We start from the raw sequence: 16,386 nt of genomic DNA on the forward strand, positions 1-16,386 counted from the left end.
CAGTCCCAGCTCCTGCCAACCTAGCAGTTCGAAAGCAAGAAATTGCAAGTAGATAGGTACCGCCTCGTCAGGAAAGGTAACAGCGTTCCATGCACCTCGGTGTTGAGTCATGCCGGCCACATGACCACGGAAGCGTCTTCAGACAGCGCTGGCTCTTCGGCTTAGAAACGGGGATGAGCACCGCACCCTAGAGTTGGACACGACTGGTTGGGGACACCTTTACCTTTTTTTTACTCTGCATGTAAGTTAAATAAGCAGGGCGACAATATATAGCCTTGTCGTACTCTGTTCCCAATTTTGAACCAATCGGTTGTTCCATGTTTGGTTCTTACTGTTGCTTCTTGACCCTCAGGTTTCTCAGGAGACAGGTAAGGTGGTCTGGTACTCCCATCTCTTGAAGAATTTGCCAGAGTTTGTTGTGATCCACACAATCAAAGGCTTTAGTGGAGTCAATGAAGCAGAAGTAGATGTTTTTCTGGAATTCTCTTGCTTTCTCCATGATGCAGCGAATGTTGGCGATTTGATCTCTAGTTCCTCTGCCACTTCAAAACCCAGCTTGTACTTCTGGTAGTTCTTGGTTCACATACTGCTGAAGCCTAGCTTGTAGGATTTTGAGCATAACCTTGCTAGCATGTGAAATGAGCGCAACTGTACGGTAGTTTGAACATTCAATCAGAATGTTTGAATGTTCATTCAATCAGACAGCAGGTGAAGCTTACTTAAACTACAATCCTATGCCCATTTACTTTAGAGTAAGCCAATGGGCCTTACTTCTGAGTAGATATGTAAAGGATTGCACTGTAATTAATGACTTCATCACCTTGTTAGGAAAAGCAATGTTACATTTCTACGTTGCTAAAGGCACATGAGCAAGACCAGTTAAGAAAGGTGGGCAATCCCTTCGCTTCTATAACTTTGTGAAAGTTTTCTCATAACGTGCTGCGTGATTTTTTAAGCGTGTTTACTCACTACGTTAAATGAGATTACTGCGTGTTTCTTCGTTTGACAGGCATAAGTAAAAACGTCCCCTAGCAGAAGAGCACACCTCCACATCAGAGACTGGCAACAAACTAAAAGAACTGGGCCAAACAACTGTTGTCGGTCCAGCAGCAATAACACTGCGCTTCACAATGAACTGTGTCTTAAAGTTGAGGCTGTTCATATTTGGTTTATTGTGCTGTTAAACCACTTTCTTAATATTATTATTTACCAAACTTTCTAAAGTTAAGCGAATAATGTTAAATATTTATTTGTCTGTCTCGGAGGCGATTGCAACCTGCCCCTCCGCAGCCTAGCTATAGAAACCTGACACATCACATTTTATAGGAGAAAACTACACAACCCAACATGCACCCCTCTACGAAGGGAACTTATTGGCGCGACGCACGACGGGCAAAGAAGACCTTTCCCTGCGCTTTCCTCCGGCCGTGACGCGCCATGACGCGACTACTCCTTTGCCGGCCGCTGCAGCAATTGCGCCGCTTAACGAGTCCCACCCGGCCTAAAGTAACTTTCTCTTCCGCTTTCTGGGGTCCCGACTGGCTTTTGGAACGACCAATGCTCGTTCCGCACCCACTCAACTGCAGCCAATAGGAGGGCCGGGTGGGCGGTATTTATCCACGGGCAGTCTAGCCCTGCGCCTAGTTATTGAAATCAGGCGGCGGACGCGACGCGAAAAGTGGCGGCGGGAGGGGGAGTGGGAGGAAGAGGAGGAGGCTTTTAAAGGGCCAGCCGCGGAAGAAAGTTGTGCGGAGAGTTTCTTGCGGGGCTATTTCTGCTGCTGTCGGCTAGGTCCTGTCAGGGCGACAGCGACGCACCGCGCCTCGGTGCGGGGTAACTATCCCAAGAGCCGCCGGCCGCAGGATGGAGCAGGCAGCGCCTAAAAGGTAACGGCCAGGGCCTCCCCCATCCCGCGGAGAGGGAGAGCGGGCGGGGGCAAGGTTCATTTCGGGTGCAAGGAAGGAGGCCGGCCTAGGCCGCACCTCGCCGCCTCCTGCCCCTCGTTGTCGCGGAGGCTTCCTCGTGTGAACCGTCGCCGCTCCCTCTCAGGACCGCTTTCCCACCCCCGGGGGTTCTCTCTAACCGTGCGCGCGCGCGCGCGCTAGTGGAGCAAATAGAGGACTGTGTCCAAGGTTAGGCCTTCTTAGAGTAGCACCGTTGAAATGAATGGGACGTAAGTTGCACTAACGTTGGATACAAACCAGGCACCGCAGCCTTCCCTCCCACTCCTTCTCTTGTGGAGAACTGAGACTAGTGTGTCTGTGTGTGGGTGCAAGTAAAGACACGTGCAGCCCACTCCCGAGTGGGAAATAACCTTCCTGACTGATCCCGCAAACGTTTTCAAACATGCACACACATCCCAGCACACAGTAACCCCAGCATCACCTTTCCCCCCGAAACATGCTCAGGTCTGCCTTCCCATCTCTCTGATCCAGAATAACTACTCTCCTTTGGAGTCATGTGTGCAGACACTAATGGGGATGTGTGGTTTTTACCCATAAGCATGCCTAGTGAGGGTGGTGATATCCACCCACTTGCTATTCTTTAACCATCCTGCTTGTGGGTTTGACAGTATGGTTAGAGGATGTTAAAAGCATAATTGGTCTACATTTGGTCATTCTGTTGGTACTCCCTTGGTGTGTACTCTTGCTTAAGCCCCAAGCGAGATAAGGACCCCCCACATAGGAGTCAGGGAGAAATTAATCTCTCTCTCATCACACACACACACTCACACACCACACACACCACCCACTTCAGACCTCCCTGCTAGTCCCTCCCATGGGGCAGAGAGAATGTTGTATTTTCCTGAATGCACCACATTGGTCCTCTTGACATTTGACCTCTGTCCTTGAAGGAGTGTGGGAATGGAGGCTTGGGGGATCTTGACCTGTCTGCATTATCACAAATCATTGAAAGAATATGGATGCAATAGACATTGGTAGCAGATTCTGGCTTAGTGTCAGAGTATGCTTAAATTCAGAATATATTGCTGGATTTAATTTACTGAGGCAGTAGATGTGGGAGATTGCAGCTCACTTGTGGTAAATGAAACCTCTGAATAATGTGGAACTTCTATTTAAAAAAAAGTTTTGAGTACCCTATCATATTCATGCCTTTTCACTGTATATTCAAAAGAATGAAGGAGATAAAAACATACACATCATAAGCTGTTTTTATTATCATATTAATGTATGTACTCCCTACCCACCCAAGGGATGAGTTTCTGTGCTCATCCCTTGGGTGGGGTAGATAACATTGCATATCTCAAGCTTCCATATTGTTTAGCAACTATATGAGAAGACAAACTGAAATTTGTGAGTATACTGAATGCCATTACTACTCATGCTAGTGAGAGATCTCTAGCTTTTATCTTGTGTGGTGGGAAGATGGTATTTTTAATTGTCTTAGGCCATAATTCTATCCAGGTTGTTGGCACCCTTGGAATTTGGTGGCTGCTGGGTATCCAATGCAGGGCAGGAGGAGAGCAGCGGCTCCATGCACCAGCCACCCTGCATTTCTGCTAGATGGGTGATTTCACCTGTCTAGCAGTGGTGCCTTGGAGGGGGACGGAAGGAGACTGGGGTGGTCATAGGAAATGACATAATGCAGCCACCCCAGTCACCTTCCTTCCCTCAGGAACGCCCCCTTTTATTTGGCTCTGCACTCCATTTTCCAAGCATGGAGAGGTAGCTGGTGCAGTTTTCTCTGTGGAGGCTACAAGGGGGAGGGGAATGTGGTTTTCTGGCTCGGAGCTTGGAGGAAACTGAAGTATCCTGTGCCCCCCAGACGCTGTGATAATTTAGTATGCTATATCATTTAGTTTGCTGAAGTGATCATTTAGTTTGCTATATTTCAGACCAGCCTTCCCCAACTTAGTGTCTCCCAGATGTGTTGGAATATAACTTCCATAATCTCCACCCAGTGTGACCATTGGGAATTGTAATTCAACACATCTGGAGTACATTAGGTTGGGGAAAGCTGTTGTAGACTATTCTTGTGCTTGCACCTTAGAAGCTGAGTCTGAATTCTGATGCATCCTGTTCTTTGGCCGTCTTGCCATTACACAGGCCTTTGCTTGGCAAGTCGTACAGCAAGGGTCCCCAACCTTTTTGGACTTGTGGACACATTTGAGAATTTGAGAAACTGTTGTGGGTGACACCACAAAATGGCTCTCATAGGAGTTATGGCTAGTCATATAATGGCTGGACTTGGGGGAGAGAAATGGTGAGACTAGAGGCTGGGAGTGGGGAGCAGCAGCAATATAAAGGGGTGAGTGAGAGAGAAAGAGCAAGGCTAGGAGCTAGGATGGGAGGGAGAGAAAGAAGGAGGCTAGGGATGGGGAAGAGAGAGAAATAGTGAGGGGTTGGGTGAAGAGAATTAGCAAGGCTAGAGGCTGGGAGCGGAAGGAGAGAGAGAGAGCAAAGGGAAAGGTCTGTATGGACGGAAGAAGATTGGGTGGGGCAAGGAAGCAAATCTTTCCATGTCATCCTCTGAACAGCTGATCAGTGAGAGGCTCCAGAAAAGGAAGGGGAGCCTGGTACCTTCATGTTTTTCAAGTTTTTTAAAATTAAAATTATATTTTTGAAGGGAGCAGAGAGCTTCGCAGGTTCCATTGGTGGTCCCCGCAGGTGCTGCATTGGGGAGCCCTGCCCTGCATTGTGAAATTCAGCTCCTCCAGATAGTCATCAGTGTGCCCCCTTCTGGTTCTGAATATCTAATCTAAAGCTTTTCTCTACTTGAGAAGCTTTTAGGGGGTCTGCTTTTGATCAGCTTTATATGGAAGCACTAGCTGATAGCCATAGGCAGCCAAGAATTCCAAGCAGGCAAGTCAGTGGGCTGGCAGAGGAGGGGTGGAGTGCTCCATCCCTCCTCCATGCCCAGTATAGAAATCAAGTGGGCTCCTAGAGGAGGGAAGCTCCCTCCTTTGTGTCCTGCATGGAAGTGCAGCTTTCCATACCTCCTATCAGTAGGATAGTAACTTTTGTGGGCTTGTTTACAAGGCTGTATTGAATTCTCCTTCTTTTTATCTTCTCCGTAAGATTTTATCTTTGTGGTTTTATCCCAGTTGACTATGCTATGTAAGTTCCTGAACCACAGTTGTAAAAACGCACCAAATGCCAATTTTGTGGGGTTTGTATGGGCACATAATTTATTTGCTGCCCTGTGAAATCCCCACGCCTTTTCATGCATGTGTTAAATAGTAAATAAAGCATGAACCAAGGCACCATTCAACGTATGGTATGTTATCGGCATGAGACTTTCCTATCCTACCATCCAAGGCCTGTGAGAGGGAAGTGTCATTGTCCACAATGGGTTGTAGATCCCTGATGATATGTTTGAGTAGACTTAGCTGGAACTGTAGGTGTCAACAAGTGGTGGCCTGTTGTTTTTTCTTCTGGGTCTGTTCCATAGTAGATCATTTCTGGGTATCAGGCTGGCCCTGTTTATTTACTTTGCTGAGTGAATTTTGTAGTCTGAGAAATGTCTGATTTAGATTCTTGTGAGTCTCTGATGAGTCTGAGCAGATGGAGCTGTATCCTAGGGCTTGGCTGTAGACAGTGGATTTTAGGGTGTGTTCTGGGTGGAAGCTGGAAGCATGTAGATATGTATAGAGGTCTGTAGGGTTCTGATATAGGGTGATACTTACATATCCATTATGACGTTGCACTGTCATATCCAGAAAGTGAACCTGTTGTGTGGACTGTTCTAGGCTCAGGGTGGGATAGAAGTTATTGAAGTCCTGGTGGAACTTTATCAGGGCTTCCTGTCCATGAGTCCAGATAATAAAGATGTCATTAATTAATCTCTGGTAGAGAAGAGGCTTTTGGAGACAGGAGCTAAGAAAGTGGTGTTCCAAGTCAGCCATGAAAATGTTGGAACACTATGAGGCCATGACAGTGCCATTGATCTGAAGAAATATGTTCTCTCCAAAGCTGAAAATTTCACTTAAAATATGTTGCATTTGATTTTTACCTTTCAGCACTTTTGATTTTCTTTAAAGCAATACATTACTGCAAAGAAAACGCAGTGCCAGTTACACTAATATATTTCTCAAGTTAAGTTTGCATTGCAAAGAAGCCTTGTAGAATAGAAGTCAAGCAAAACAAAAACTTTCATTAAATTACTTAAGGATAGGATTTTGGACAACTGTAGGAAAAGTTAGTTTAATTTCACTTAGTGGTAGAGAAGCCACTGTTGGGTAAGTTAAATTGCTTGTCAGCCCTATCAGTTCTAGGCTAGCCTTTCCCCTGACATCTAGTTTTCAATGTGCAAGACACTGACTGTGTTCACAAAAAATGCTAAGCCAGAATTCTTCAGAATCCTGGCTTACTGTTCACAAGCAAGCGTGATAGTGCCCAATTGTTTCCACCTGGCTCTTCCTGAAAGGGGGAGCAGCTAAAGCAGGGACACAGAACCTTTTTTGGCCTGAGGGATGAATTCCATTTTGGTGAAGCTTTTTGGAGCTGCATTTCACCTACAGGTGGGGCCATAGAAAACATTGGCAGGGCCAAAAATACCAGTGTATTTTAGCTCTTACTTCCAGTAACTAAGCTTTAGGGTTGGATCCAGTCATACTTAGAGTAGACCCATTGAAATCAAGTTATGTTAGTCATAACTATCTTAAGTCTCATTGATTTTAGTGGATCTACTCGAAGTAGGACTAAGTCTGGATCCAGCCCATAGTCTGCTTCCAAGACCCAGGATTTTAAAGAATCAGGAATTTGGACTTGCGAGCAGGGAGGGAAGGGAAAGGTTGACAGGTCATAATGGAGGGAGTGAAGGACATGGAGGTAGGTAGGAGGGCATTTTCATATGTGACGTTAAAAATCTCTTCAGTCGTGTCCTGGGCATACATCAGGGGTAGGCAACTGTGGGAGGTCTGGGGGCCATTTTTGCCCTCTGGCCCCTTGTGAGCTGCACTCTTTGGGGTAACTTGGGAAAATATTGGTGGTTTGTCATTGAAATCCAGCGGGAAACCCCTCCTTAATGCTAAAATAGTTAAATTTGGCTTGTTTTCCATAGTGCTAAAAGTACAATTTCTTTTTTGGGCGGGGGAAATAAATTCACCACTGCCAAATTCAACGGGGCAGTGGAGGACGTGTGTGTGTTTGTGTGGTTGTGGGCCAGGCCCATCCCAACCTATCATGCTGCCTGAGGCAAAAAAATACACCTCTGCCTTCCTTCCCTGCTGTGAGGAGCTTGCCTGATGTCTCAGGAGAGCTCATTTCAGTTGACCTCTCATGAGACTTCACTTGACCTCTTATGAGGCTTGACCTCTCAACCCTGGGCAGGTGACTGCTCCAGGGAGCCCTACAGGCTGCTCTCTTGTTGCAGCAAATACCATGGGAAGGTGGCTGGCAGGACTCTCGAGAGTACCTGCTGGAGGCAGCGGCCCCTCCTATTGGTGGTGGGAGGGGAGCAGTGCAAATCCATTCTTCTCCCCACCTGAATCATTTGCCTTAGTCTGCCTAATGAGAAGGTCGGCCCTGATGAGGAGCCTGTGGCTGTGTTTTAGCTACCCCTAGCATAGATGTTAATGTGAGATGGGAAGTAGAAAGAAAAATTTTGAAATCAAATACACATTTTAGCTAATGTAGGTCTACAGAAGGTTGGATCCAGACTACGTTAGTCATGCTTTAGTCCCATTGACTAATTTGTCCTGTTAATTTTCAATATGTCCTGTTCAAAAAGTCCTAAGATGCCTGGTAGGGCCGGGATTCAATGAAAGTAGCCATAGGATTTCATTATACAGGGCTTTAAAGTCTTATGCTCTGGTAGTTCAGCAGTTATTGTCCATGTGTATTGAAGCTTCCCTTAACAAAAATAAAATCTAAGTAGAAATTCGTAATATTCTAAACTCTGCCCCAAATAATGAGATTCCATGTGAAACAGACTTTAGAATATTAACTGAGAGCACAATTTCCAAAACTGTAATGTTACGCTGATACAGCAGGAAGAGGCACTGGTGCAGATGTTGAGTATCAAAATGTTAAATTATTTAAGATGGTTTAAAACCAGTTTCTAAGATTACAGTTAAACTTCATTGCTTTCCATAAATTGTTTTAGGGCACAGCCCTATGGCTTTCACCCTCCCTGCTTAGAAGCACTTGAGCTTGGAGGCTTCCAAGATTCCTATGCCCTGCCAGGCTGAAGCCGACAGGGCAGGAGAAGCAGAGGAGGTGATCTTTGCCTCCTTGTCCTCTGATCTTTGGTTTTTTGTAAGGGTGCTTTGGAATGGGAGGGACAGAGGCTCAGGATAAATCATATCCTGGCCTCTCAGGTCTCGTTCCCTCCCCACCCACCAGAACAACCTCCTTTTTCCCCTCTCCAGGGTCAATCTTCCAACTGCAAAGAGGCAGCCAACACTGTTTTCTCTGTGCCGGCTGTGACTAATTGGGCGGGGGGCAGATCTCCAATTCCCCCTCCCGAGGTCGGAGTGCTGTCTCTGACCTCAGAGGGAGAAATCTCAGTCATCCTATGATCCCTGGGATGCTTGCCCAGGGACCATAGGATTGTTCTCAATTATTTTTAGTGGGAATCACAGCTCTAGGCAGTAAGCATCCACTAAGGGCACAATCCTATGCATGTAGGACTTCTTCTGTCTAAACAACTCCTACCATTCTGCATGCTGGGAGTTGTAGGAGTTTTGTCCGTCTAAACATGCATAGGAATGTGCTCCAAATGTGATGTATTAAATAGGATGGATAGATGAAGTTGGACATTTCTTAAATCTTTCATTTGTGTAGAATTTTGAGTGTTCATAACAATAGCAAAAGATATTTGCACCTCATTAAAATCACCTTTTTTCAATAATAATAATAATTTAAAACTACAACACTTGAATTAGTAACCACCGAGAGTTTTGGTAGTCATATTTCTCTCTCCCCGCCACCCTGCAGCCTATATAAACTTGGACTGAAGACATATTCTACATTTAGGAAGAAACGTTCATTCCTGGCTTCTGTAAACATGAGAACTGCCTACAATTTCCATATATATTCTCTTCTCTTCCTAGGTTTTTAAATTAAGGAAGCTGTTTGTTTTTACATGTGGTTATAAATATTCAAGTATTCATAAGTAATTTGTTCTCTTGTAGAATAGTTTTCTTAACTCTGTTTTTTGGGTCGCATGCCACTTTTTTTTCTTCTTTGGATGCCACTTTTAATTTAAAATGAACTGGGCCCGATAAATGTCTGCAACAAATCATAGTAACAAACAAAGAGACAACGTAACAATTAATGAAAGTTTCCTGGCTTCATTTAGAAACTAAATACAGTTATATTTTATACACGCTCTTGCGTGTAGGATATGTTAAGAACTTCTGTCCTGGTTTGCATACTTTCAGGTTCATTATTATATACAGTGTGGCCAAAGCAGATCCAAAGGATCATATGTACAAAAAAAAATCACTAAGCAAGTAAGAACAATGTGGGACTGGGTTGTAACAAGAGGTACAACACAATTGATTCCTTGGGCATAAGGCTTTTGGCAAGCCAGATGTCTGTAAGCTTGGCAGAAAAGTGGTGGTCTGATACTGTATTGTAGAGAGTTGGATAGGGGCTTGTCCAAGTCAGCACAGTCTGTGACAGATGTGGGACATCTGGATCAAAATTCCACATCATGTCTGAGGGCAACTCAACATACTATTCTTTAACCTGGAAAATAATGTATATGGATATATATTCTTCTACATGCATATATACAACAATAATGTGTAAATATGGCGCACGTGTTTGCAAACTTGTATTATACTGGTATGTTCACCAAGGAGTTGGGATTAGTTATTGCAGCTCCTTGATGAGCATAAAGTGGGCAACAAACATTGGTTTAGGAAGGAGCCTTGTGCTAAGTCAGGCCTATTTATCTGTTTTGGCCAGTATTGTCTATTTTGACAGGTGGTGACTCTCCAGAGCTGTGGTCCCTCCCCTAATGTGTTTGTTGCTACATAATTGAGAAGTGTCTTTAATTGGCTGTTCAGCGGACCACACTGGCTTTATATATATATATATTTTAAAACTGCTTAATACACATGGCTGACCTGAAATACAGTGACCATTCAGTTAAAGACAGAGTAAATGTTAAGTCGGAAGAACTGTGAGTGGTAAGAGATACTAATACTAATGTATTAGTACTATTCTGTGAATCTTCTCGCAATGCAGGACCAATGTAAGTCTTGAGGGTCATATTTTATAGTATGAGAAACATAGTAATAAGGAAGATCAAGGCTGCAGGATGTAGATATTAGCAGGCAATAAAAAGGTCTTGAGAGAGAGCCTGTACAAACAGAAGAACTTTCCTAGATTTGGGGTCACCTTTGTCATGCTGCTTGATTGGAAATAGCTCTTCCATGCAGAAAGTAGCCCATAAAGCAGAGGCTTTAAGCTAGTAGAAAGGCATCTTTGGATTGAACTCATTGTCTAAGTCTTGTTTAATTTATTTTTCAACTTTTATATACCACCTTATTTGCTAAAAAGCCAAAGTGATGTAAAACAATTTAAAACAATAAAATCTAAACTAATAAAAACGAGAACAGTAGAAACAGGAACACTTTTAAAACTACATAGTTTAAAAGGCTAAATCAGGGATGGGGAACCTCCAGCTCACAAACCGAACAAGGCCCATGGGGTCTTGTTAAGTTTGCAGCTAACTCTGCAAACCGAACAAGGGGTCCTCATCTGGCCTGCCAGCTTCTGTGTCTTATCTCCATCCATTGATTAGAGGACAATTCTGATCAGAGATTAGCATTTCCCTGGTCCCATATTGCATGAAGGCATTTTAAAAAGTCTCCACTGGTACCAGTGGAGGCCTTTTAAAACCCTAATTATAGCAAGGAGGGGCATTTTTGGGGTAGGTGGGTAGCTCCGGGGGAGAGAAAAAAGCTTCCCCACTCCTGGAGGAAATCAGAAAGATGTGTCTTCACACCCTTTTTAAAAGCCCAAAGGGTGACTTTTCCTGGGGGAATGCATTCTGCAGTTTGGGAGCTATGCAAGAGAAAGCCCTTTCGCATGTGTCTGACAAATGGGCCTCTGCGGGCAATGGTGCCCTAAAGAGGGCCTCTCCTGCAGATCTTAATAACCATACTGGTTCATAATGAGACAGACAGTTTCTTAGATAGCCAGGTCCTAAGCTGTTTAAGGCTTTTTAGGTTAAAACAAACAGCTTTAATTGAGCCCAAAAAGTAATTGGAAACCAGTGCAGGTCTTTCAAGACAGGTGTAATATAGTCCTGTTAACTGGTTAGTAAGCTAGCTGCTGCATTTTGCTCCAATTGTAGCTTATGCGCTCTGCATGGATAGCCCCACACACTACAATAGTCTAAGCATGATGTAACCAAGACATGGATAATTATTGCTAAGTCAGAACGGCTCAGGAAAGTTTTTTGTAGAGAAGGAATTCTGCTGGTGCTATTGGTCTATATGTTCCTGTTGAGAGAATCTAGAAGGGAAACCGCACTCTGTATCTTACTGCACCAGCAGAAAGAGGGCCTTTGCTTGCATGCTGCGCCCAAGGCAACTGTCCTGTATTGGTGTGGTGGTGATTTCCCTGTGATGCTGGGGAAAAAGAACCTCTCTTCCCCCTCCCATTCCACAGTGCATTTTCAGCAAAACAGAATATGCACCTGCAATTTAAATTGGGAAGGAATCTGGTGACTGCCAGGAAAAAAAAATACAACTTGGTTATATTAGTGTATCCAAGTCTCCTGCATGGAGGAAGCAGAAATGTAGTTTAATTCCTTAAGCAGCAAGAAATAGCAATGTTATGCATTTCTACTGAGATATAAGTTCCATTAAGTTCAATGGGACCTACTACCTGGTAAGTGTATATAGGACTGCAGCTCAACTGTTGGCTTTTCTTGCAAACATGCTGTCTTTCGCTTCCGTAAATACCAGTGTACCTTGAGGAGGATAGCTTATTCCAAGTGGTGATTGAGAAAAGTAGTACATATCTTCTGGTTTGTTGATTATATTCTTGGAACGCAGGAAAACAAACATTACTACGTGTATGGTCAGAAATCCTTGAGCGTCAGTGGAAAATTGCGGCTTCCTTAGCCAGTAGTGACCCAGGAAATTATTCAGCTTGAAATGTTACTACACTGGGCATAGTTTGCCTTTCTTTTTGCCCAAACATCTATTGTGCCGTGTTGTGAATAATATTGCACTGTTATGTGGGTAGGATTCCTTGTCAAAGCTGGGTCCTGCTGCATCAAAATCAACTTTGCCCTTCATACTTCTTTTTTAAATGTTCAAGCAGCTACTACCGCTTGCAGGGGAACTTCAGGCAAATTTTTCAGTGGTTTATTTCTTCAGCTAGCTTTGCTTTCGAGCAGCTCGTCTTCCTGATTTCGTGAGGGAACTTGTAGTGCAGCAGTCAAATGTCTGTGCTTGAGACTTAGTGGTGCATGTTCATGGAAGGGAAATGATACCAGTGGGACAACTGTTCTGTCTTGCCTTTTTCTTTGAACAGACTCCCCCCCCACGCAAACCAAGCTCTTTGGATTATATCTATGGTTCCTCTTCCCATGCTTGGTCCTCCATCAGAGCTGCCTTTGAATGGGACTCAAAGGCTCTGGCTGTAATGCAATACAGACTTACCTGGGATTAAACCCCACTGAAGGGAGGAACTTACTTCTGAGTAAGCATGCATAGGATTGTGCTGACAATGTTCATAGTAGTTAATCTGAAATTTTGAAAACTGGCCAGAATGTAGTCAAGAGATCAACTAATATGGTTTAGACTGCAGTGCACCCTAAGCCATGTTACTTAGTTACCTCTTGTACTTGAATGTGCTAATGTGAAAGAATTTGATTGTAGATTCTCTTTAACATGAAAAACCTAGTTTGTATTTATAAACCAATATACATGATTCCTCAGATATGGAGTATTAGAGCTAGCTAGTGATTAGCCCTTGTTTGAGAAGGTTTGTGATACACACTGAAACATTACAGCTTTGGCTTATTATTGAGAGAGTAATACAATATTTTGTATTTATGTGGGTTTCATTCCTTGGTTACGTTACTTGCTATGTTCTTGTGAAGTACAAACAGGCTAGGATTTACTGTTCCTAGAATAGGAGGGTCTCCAAACACAGAAATTGATTTAATTTTGGGTGGCAGCTCAAGTGTTCAGGTTAATCATTTTACATGTTTAGCCTTGAGAAGAGAAGACTGAGGGGAGATATGATAGCACTCTTCAAGTACTTGAAAGGTTGTCACAGAGAAGAAGGCCAGGATCTCTTCTTGTTCATCCCAGAGTGCAGGACACGGAATAATGGGCTCAAGTGACAGGAAGCCAGATTCCGGCTGAACATCAGGAAAAACTTCCTGACTGTCAGAGCAATACGACAATGGAACCAATTATCTGGGGAGGTGGTGGGCTCTCCCACACTGGAGGCATTCAAGACGAGGCTGGACAGCCATCTGTCAGGGATGCTCTGACTTGGATTCCTGCACTGAGCAGGGGGTTGGACTCGATGGCCTTGTAGGCCCCTTCCAACCCTACTATTCTATGATTCTGTGATTCTATGATTCTACACAATAGCCTCTTTCCTTTGCTGGGACTGGAGGGATGGTGGTAAGATACTCACAGATAAAGGCTGGAGAAAATACTGATCTTGAATCTTCTGTAAGGATTGAAGAACAGAGGCAGTTATAGGACTTTTAGACATGGGGTTACAAATAGGCTCCATGCAGTCGTCGTCTGTAGGGGTCATCATGGTTCATCACTGTTGTGTCTAGTTTGTTGGCACCCAGCTCTACCTCTCTTTCTCATCAAACCCAGGTGAGGCAGTGGCTGTTCTGAACCACTGCCTGGGCACGGTAATGGACTGGATGAGGGCTAATAAACTGAAACTCAATCCAGACAAGACGGAGGTACTGTTAGTGGGTGGTTCGTCTGCCCGGCTAGGTGATATTCAACCTGTTCTGGAGGGGGTTGCACTCCCCCTAAAGGATCAGGTTCGTAGTTTGGGGGTGCTCTTGGATCCAGAACTGTCACTTGAGGCACAGGTGAACTCAGTGGCACGGAGCACTTTTTATCAGCTTAGGCTGGTATACCAACTACGCCCTTATCTGGACAGAGATAGCCTAGCTACAGTTATCCACGCTCTGATAACTTCTCGTCTGGATTACTGCAATGCTTTATACGTGGGGCTGCCTTTGAAAACAGTCCGGAAACTTCAGCTGGTCCAAAATAGGGCAGCAAGATTGTTAACAGGGACTGGCCTGCGAGCTCATATTACGCCAGTACTTTTCCAGCTGCACTGGCTGCCAGTCCATTTCTGGGCCCGATTCAAAGTGCTGGTGTTAACATTCAAAGCCCTTAACGGCTTGGGGCCAGGTTACCTGAAGGATCGCCTCCTCCCATATGTGCCTGCCCGGACCTTAAGGTCATCATCAGAGGCCCTTCTCCGTGAGCCCCTGCCAAAGGAAGTGAGGCGGGTGGCTACTAGGAGGAGGGCTTTTTCTGTTGTGGCACCCCGGCTCTGGAATGAGCTCCCTAGTGAGGTTCGCCTGGCGCCTACATTTCGGCGCCAGGTGAAGACCTTTTTATTTTCCCAGGCATTTTAGCTTTCTAAATTTTTAGCTTTGCTGTTTTAAATCTGTATTTTAAACTCCTGCACTGCTGCTAGTTTTTATTGTGGTTGTATTGTTATATTGTGGTTTTAATGTTCTATATATTTTAAATTGTTTTATTGTGTGTTGTTTGGTTTTAGTTTTTGTGAACCACCCAGAGAGCTTCGGCTATTGGGCGGTATAGAAATGAAATAAATAAATAAATAAATAAAAATTGTTAGCAGTAGCACATGTCATGCAAGAAAACCTCCTGTGGATGGCATGCGTTGGTATGCTGATGAGAACATTACAGTAAGCAATAGGCATCTAACTGCTAAACAGCCCTGCAAGCAAGTCCCAAAATATTATCTTATAAAATTCTTTTTACTAACCCTCCTGTCCACACATACTTGTTTTAATCATTTGTGGGATATTGATGGCCTGAAGTAAGACAACAACCCACAACTTCCTTCCAGTATTCAAAATCATGCATATCTGGTTGCTTCAAGGTGATTCTTTTTTGGTATAGGCAACTAGTTAAGTAACTATTTACAGGCCTAATGTTAAGGACTAGAAAATGAGACACAGGTTAGTAACTTTATTCCTGGGCAACACTTTTGTTTACCATCACTATTTCCCAATACACTTGCACCTTATACCTTCCTCAGTAAATATTTTGCTTAATTAGATCATAGTTGTGTCTTATACCACTGTTGGGCTTTTGTCTTGTGAGCTACATTACATTAGTATCAAGATAACCTCTGTTGCTTCATTTCTTAACCACTTACAGTGTTCTTGCTGTCAGTTGAACTAAGCATCTATAAGTTCTAGTTTGGTTTACTTCTTTCTACCCATGGATAACTAGTAAAATTGTATAAAAATGAATCTACATTAGGGAATTAGTTTTTAACCTTTTAAAGTTTATTGCAAGTTACTAATGGTTGAATATTTTTCAAATATTTTTATTAGCAAGCTAAAAAAGCTAAGTGAAGACAGCTTGACTAAGCAGCCTGAAGAAGTCTTCGATGTATTGGAGAAGCTTGGAGAAGGGTATGTACAACCTTATATGTGCAGGGAAGGTGGGGTAGCTGGGAAGACTCAAAACAAGAAACATCACATAAACATACAGGAGAATATCACAACTGGCTTTGAGTGGGAAAAGCTTCCTCCATTTGAGCTAGTGTCCACATCCAAGTAGTCTAAGAATATCTTGGGGCTTACAGAAAGTTTACATACGTGTGTATAACAAGGCCCTGATGGGTGCTCTTTTTAAAAACCAGGGGTGGGCAACTGTGGGAGGTCCAGGGGCCATTTTTGCTCCCAGACCCCACCTCCCATTGGTTACATTGGGAACATAAATACATAATTTTAAAAACTCATGTATAAAAAAGTTTGGTTTGCTGCTGAAATTTGGTGACAAACCACTTTGTAGTACTACAAAGGTTACATTTAGCTTGTTTGCGAGCTAAATGTGACCCTTTAAGTGCTCCGTAGCTGGTGTGGAGCACCATTTTGTTTGTAAAAACAAAACAATGACTTAGAAAAAATGTTCAGGGATGTGGTGGGGGCATGCAGCCTGTGAGCTATGTGTTGCCCACACTTGTGTTGAACTAGGAAAGCACCATTGGGAGTGTGTCATTTTGCGTGGAGAAGGGGTGAGTTAACTTTTCCCCTGCCAGCTATTTTTGTTGCCCCAAATTGCATTTCACCTTTCTCCCAGCTGCATTTTCCTTTGCAAAGTTCCGAATCTGTATTTTGCCTTTGAGGTCATACCCCGCTGCTGTCATGGCTGAAAGTGTCCCAATTTGACCTCTGTCTACCCCAGGTTAACTAACA

General features: G+C 43.9%; 1 protein-coding gene across 10 annotated transcripts in view; it reads left to right on the forward strand.

Annotated features, from left to right (window-relative positions):
- The first annotated feature begins 1,646 nt into the window (after positions 1-1,646).
- The window catches only part of STK3 (serine/threonine kinase 3), a 186,009-nt gene continuing 171,269 nt past the window's right edge, over positions 1,647-16,386 (forward strand). For 9 of the 10 annotated variants that reach the window (XM_084849046.1, XM_084849047.1, XM_084849051.1 and 6 more), the window contains exons 1-2: positions 1,650-1,886; positions 15,520-15,600. In XM_084849046.1, the coding sequence (XP_084705172.1) occupies positions 1,864-1,886; positions 15,520-15,600 (104 nt within the window). In that variant the 5' untranslated portion in view covers positions 1,650-1,863. Of the gene's footprint in view, positions 1,887-15,519; positions 15,601-16,386 lie in introns of all 10 variants that reach the window. The other variant, XM_084849044.1, reaches the window with a different exon arrangement.

Source organism: Heloderma suspectum, chromosome 4 (genome assembly GCF_057233095.1).
Source record: "Heloderma suspectum isolate Gila_16-S chromosome 4, 16-S_ref, whole genome shotgun sequence".
NCBI lineage: Eukaryota > Metazoa > Chordata > Lepidosauria > Squamata > Helodermatidae > Heloderma > Heloderma suspectum.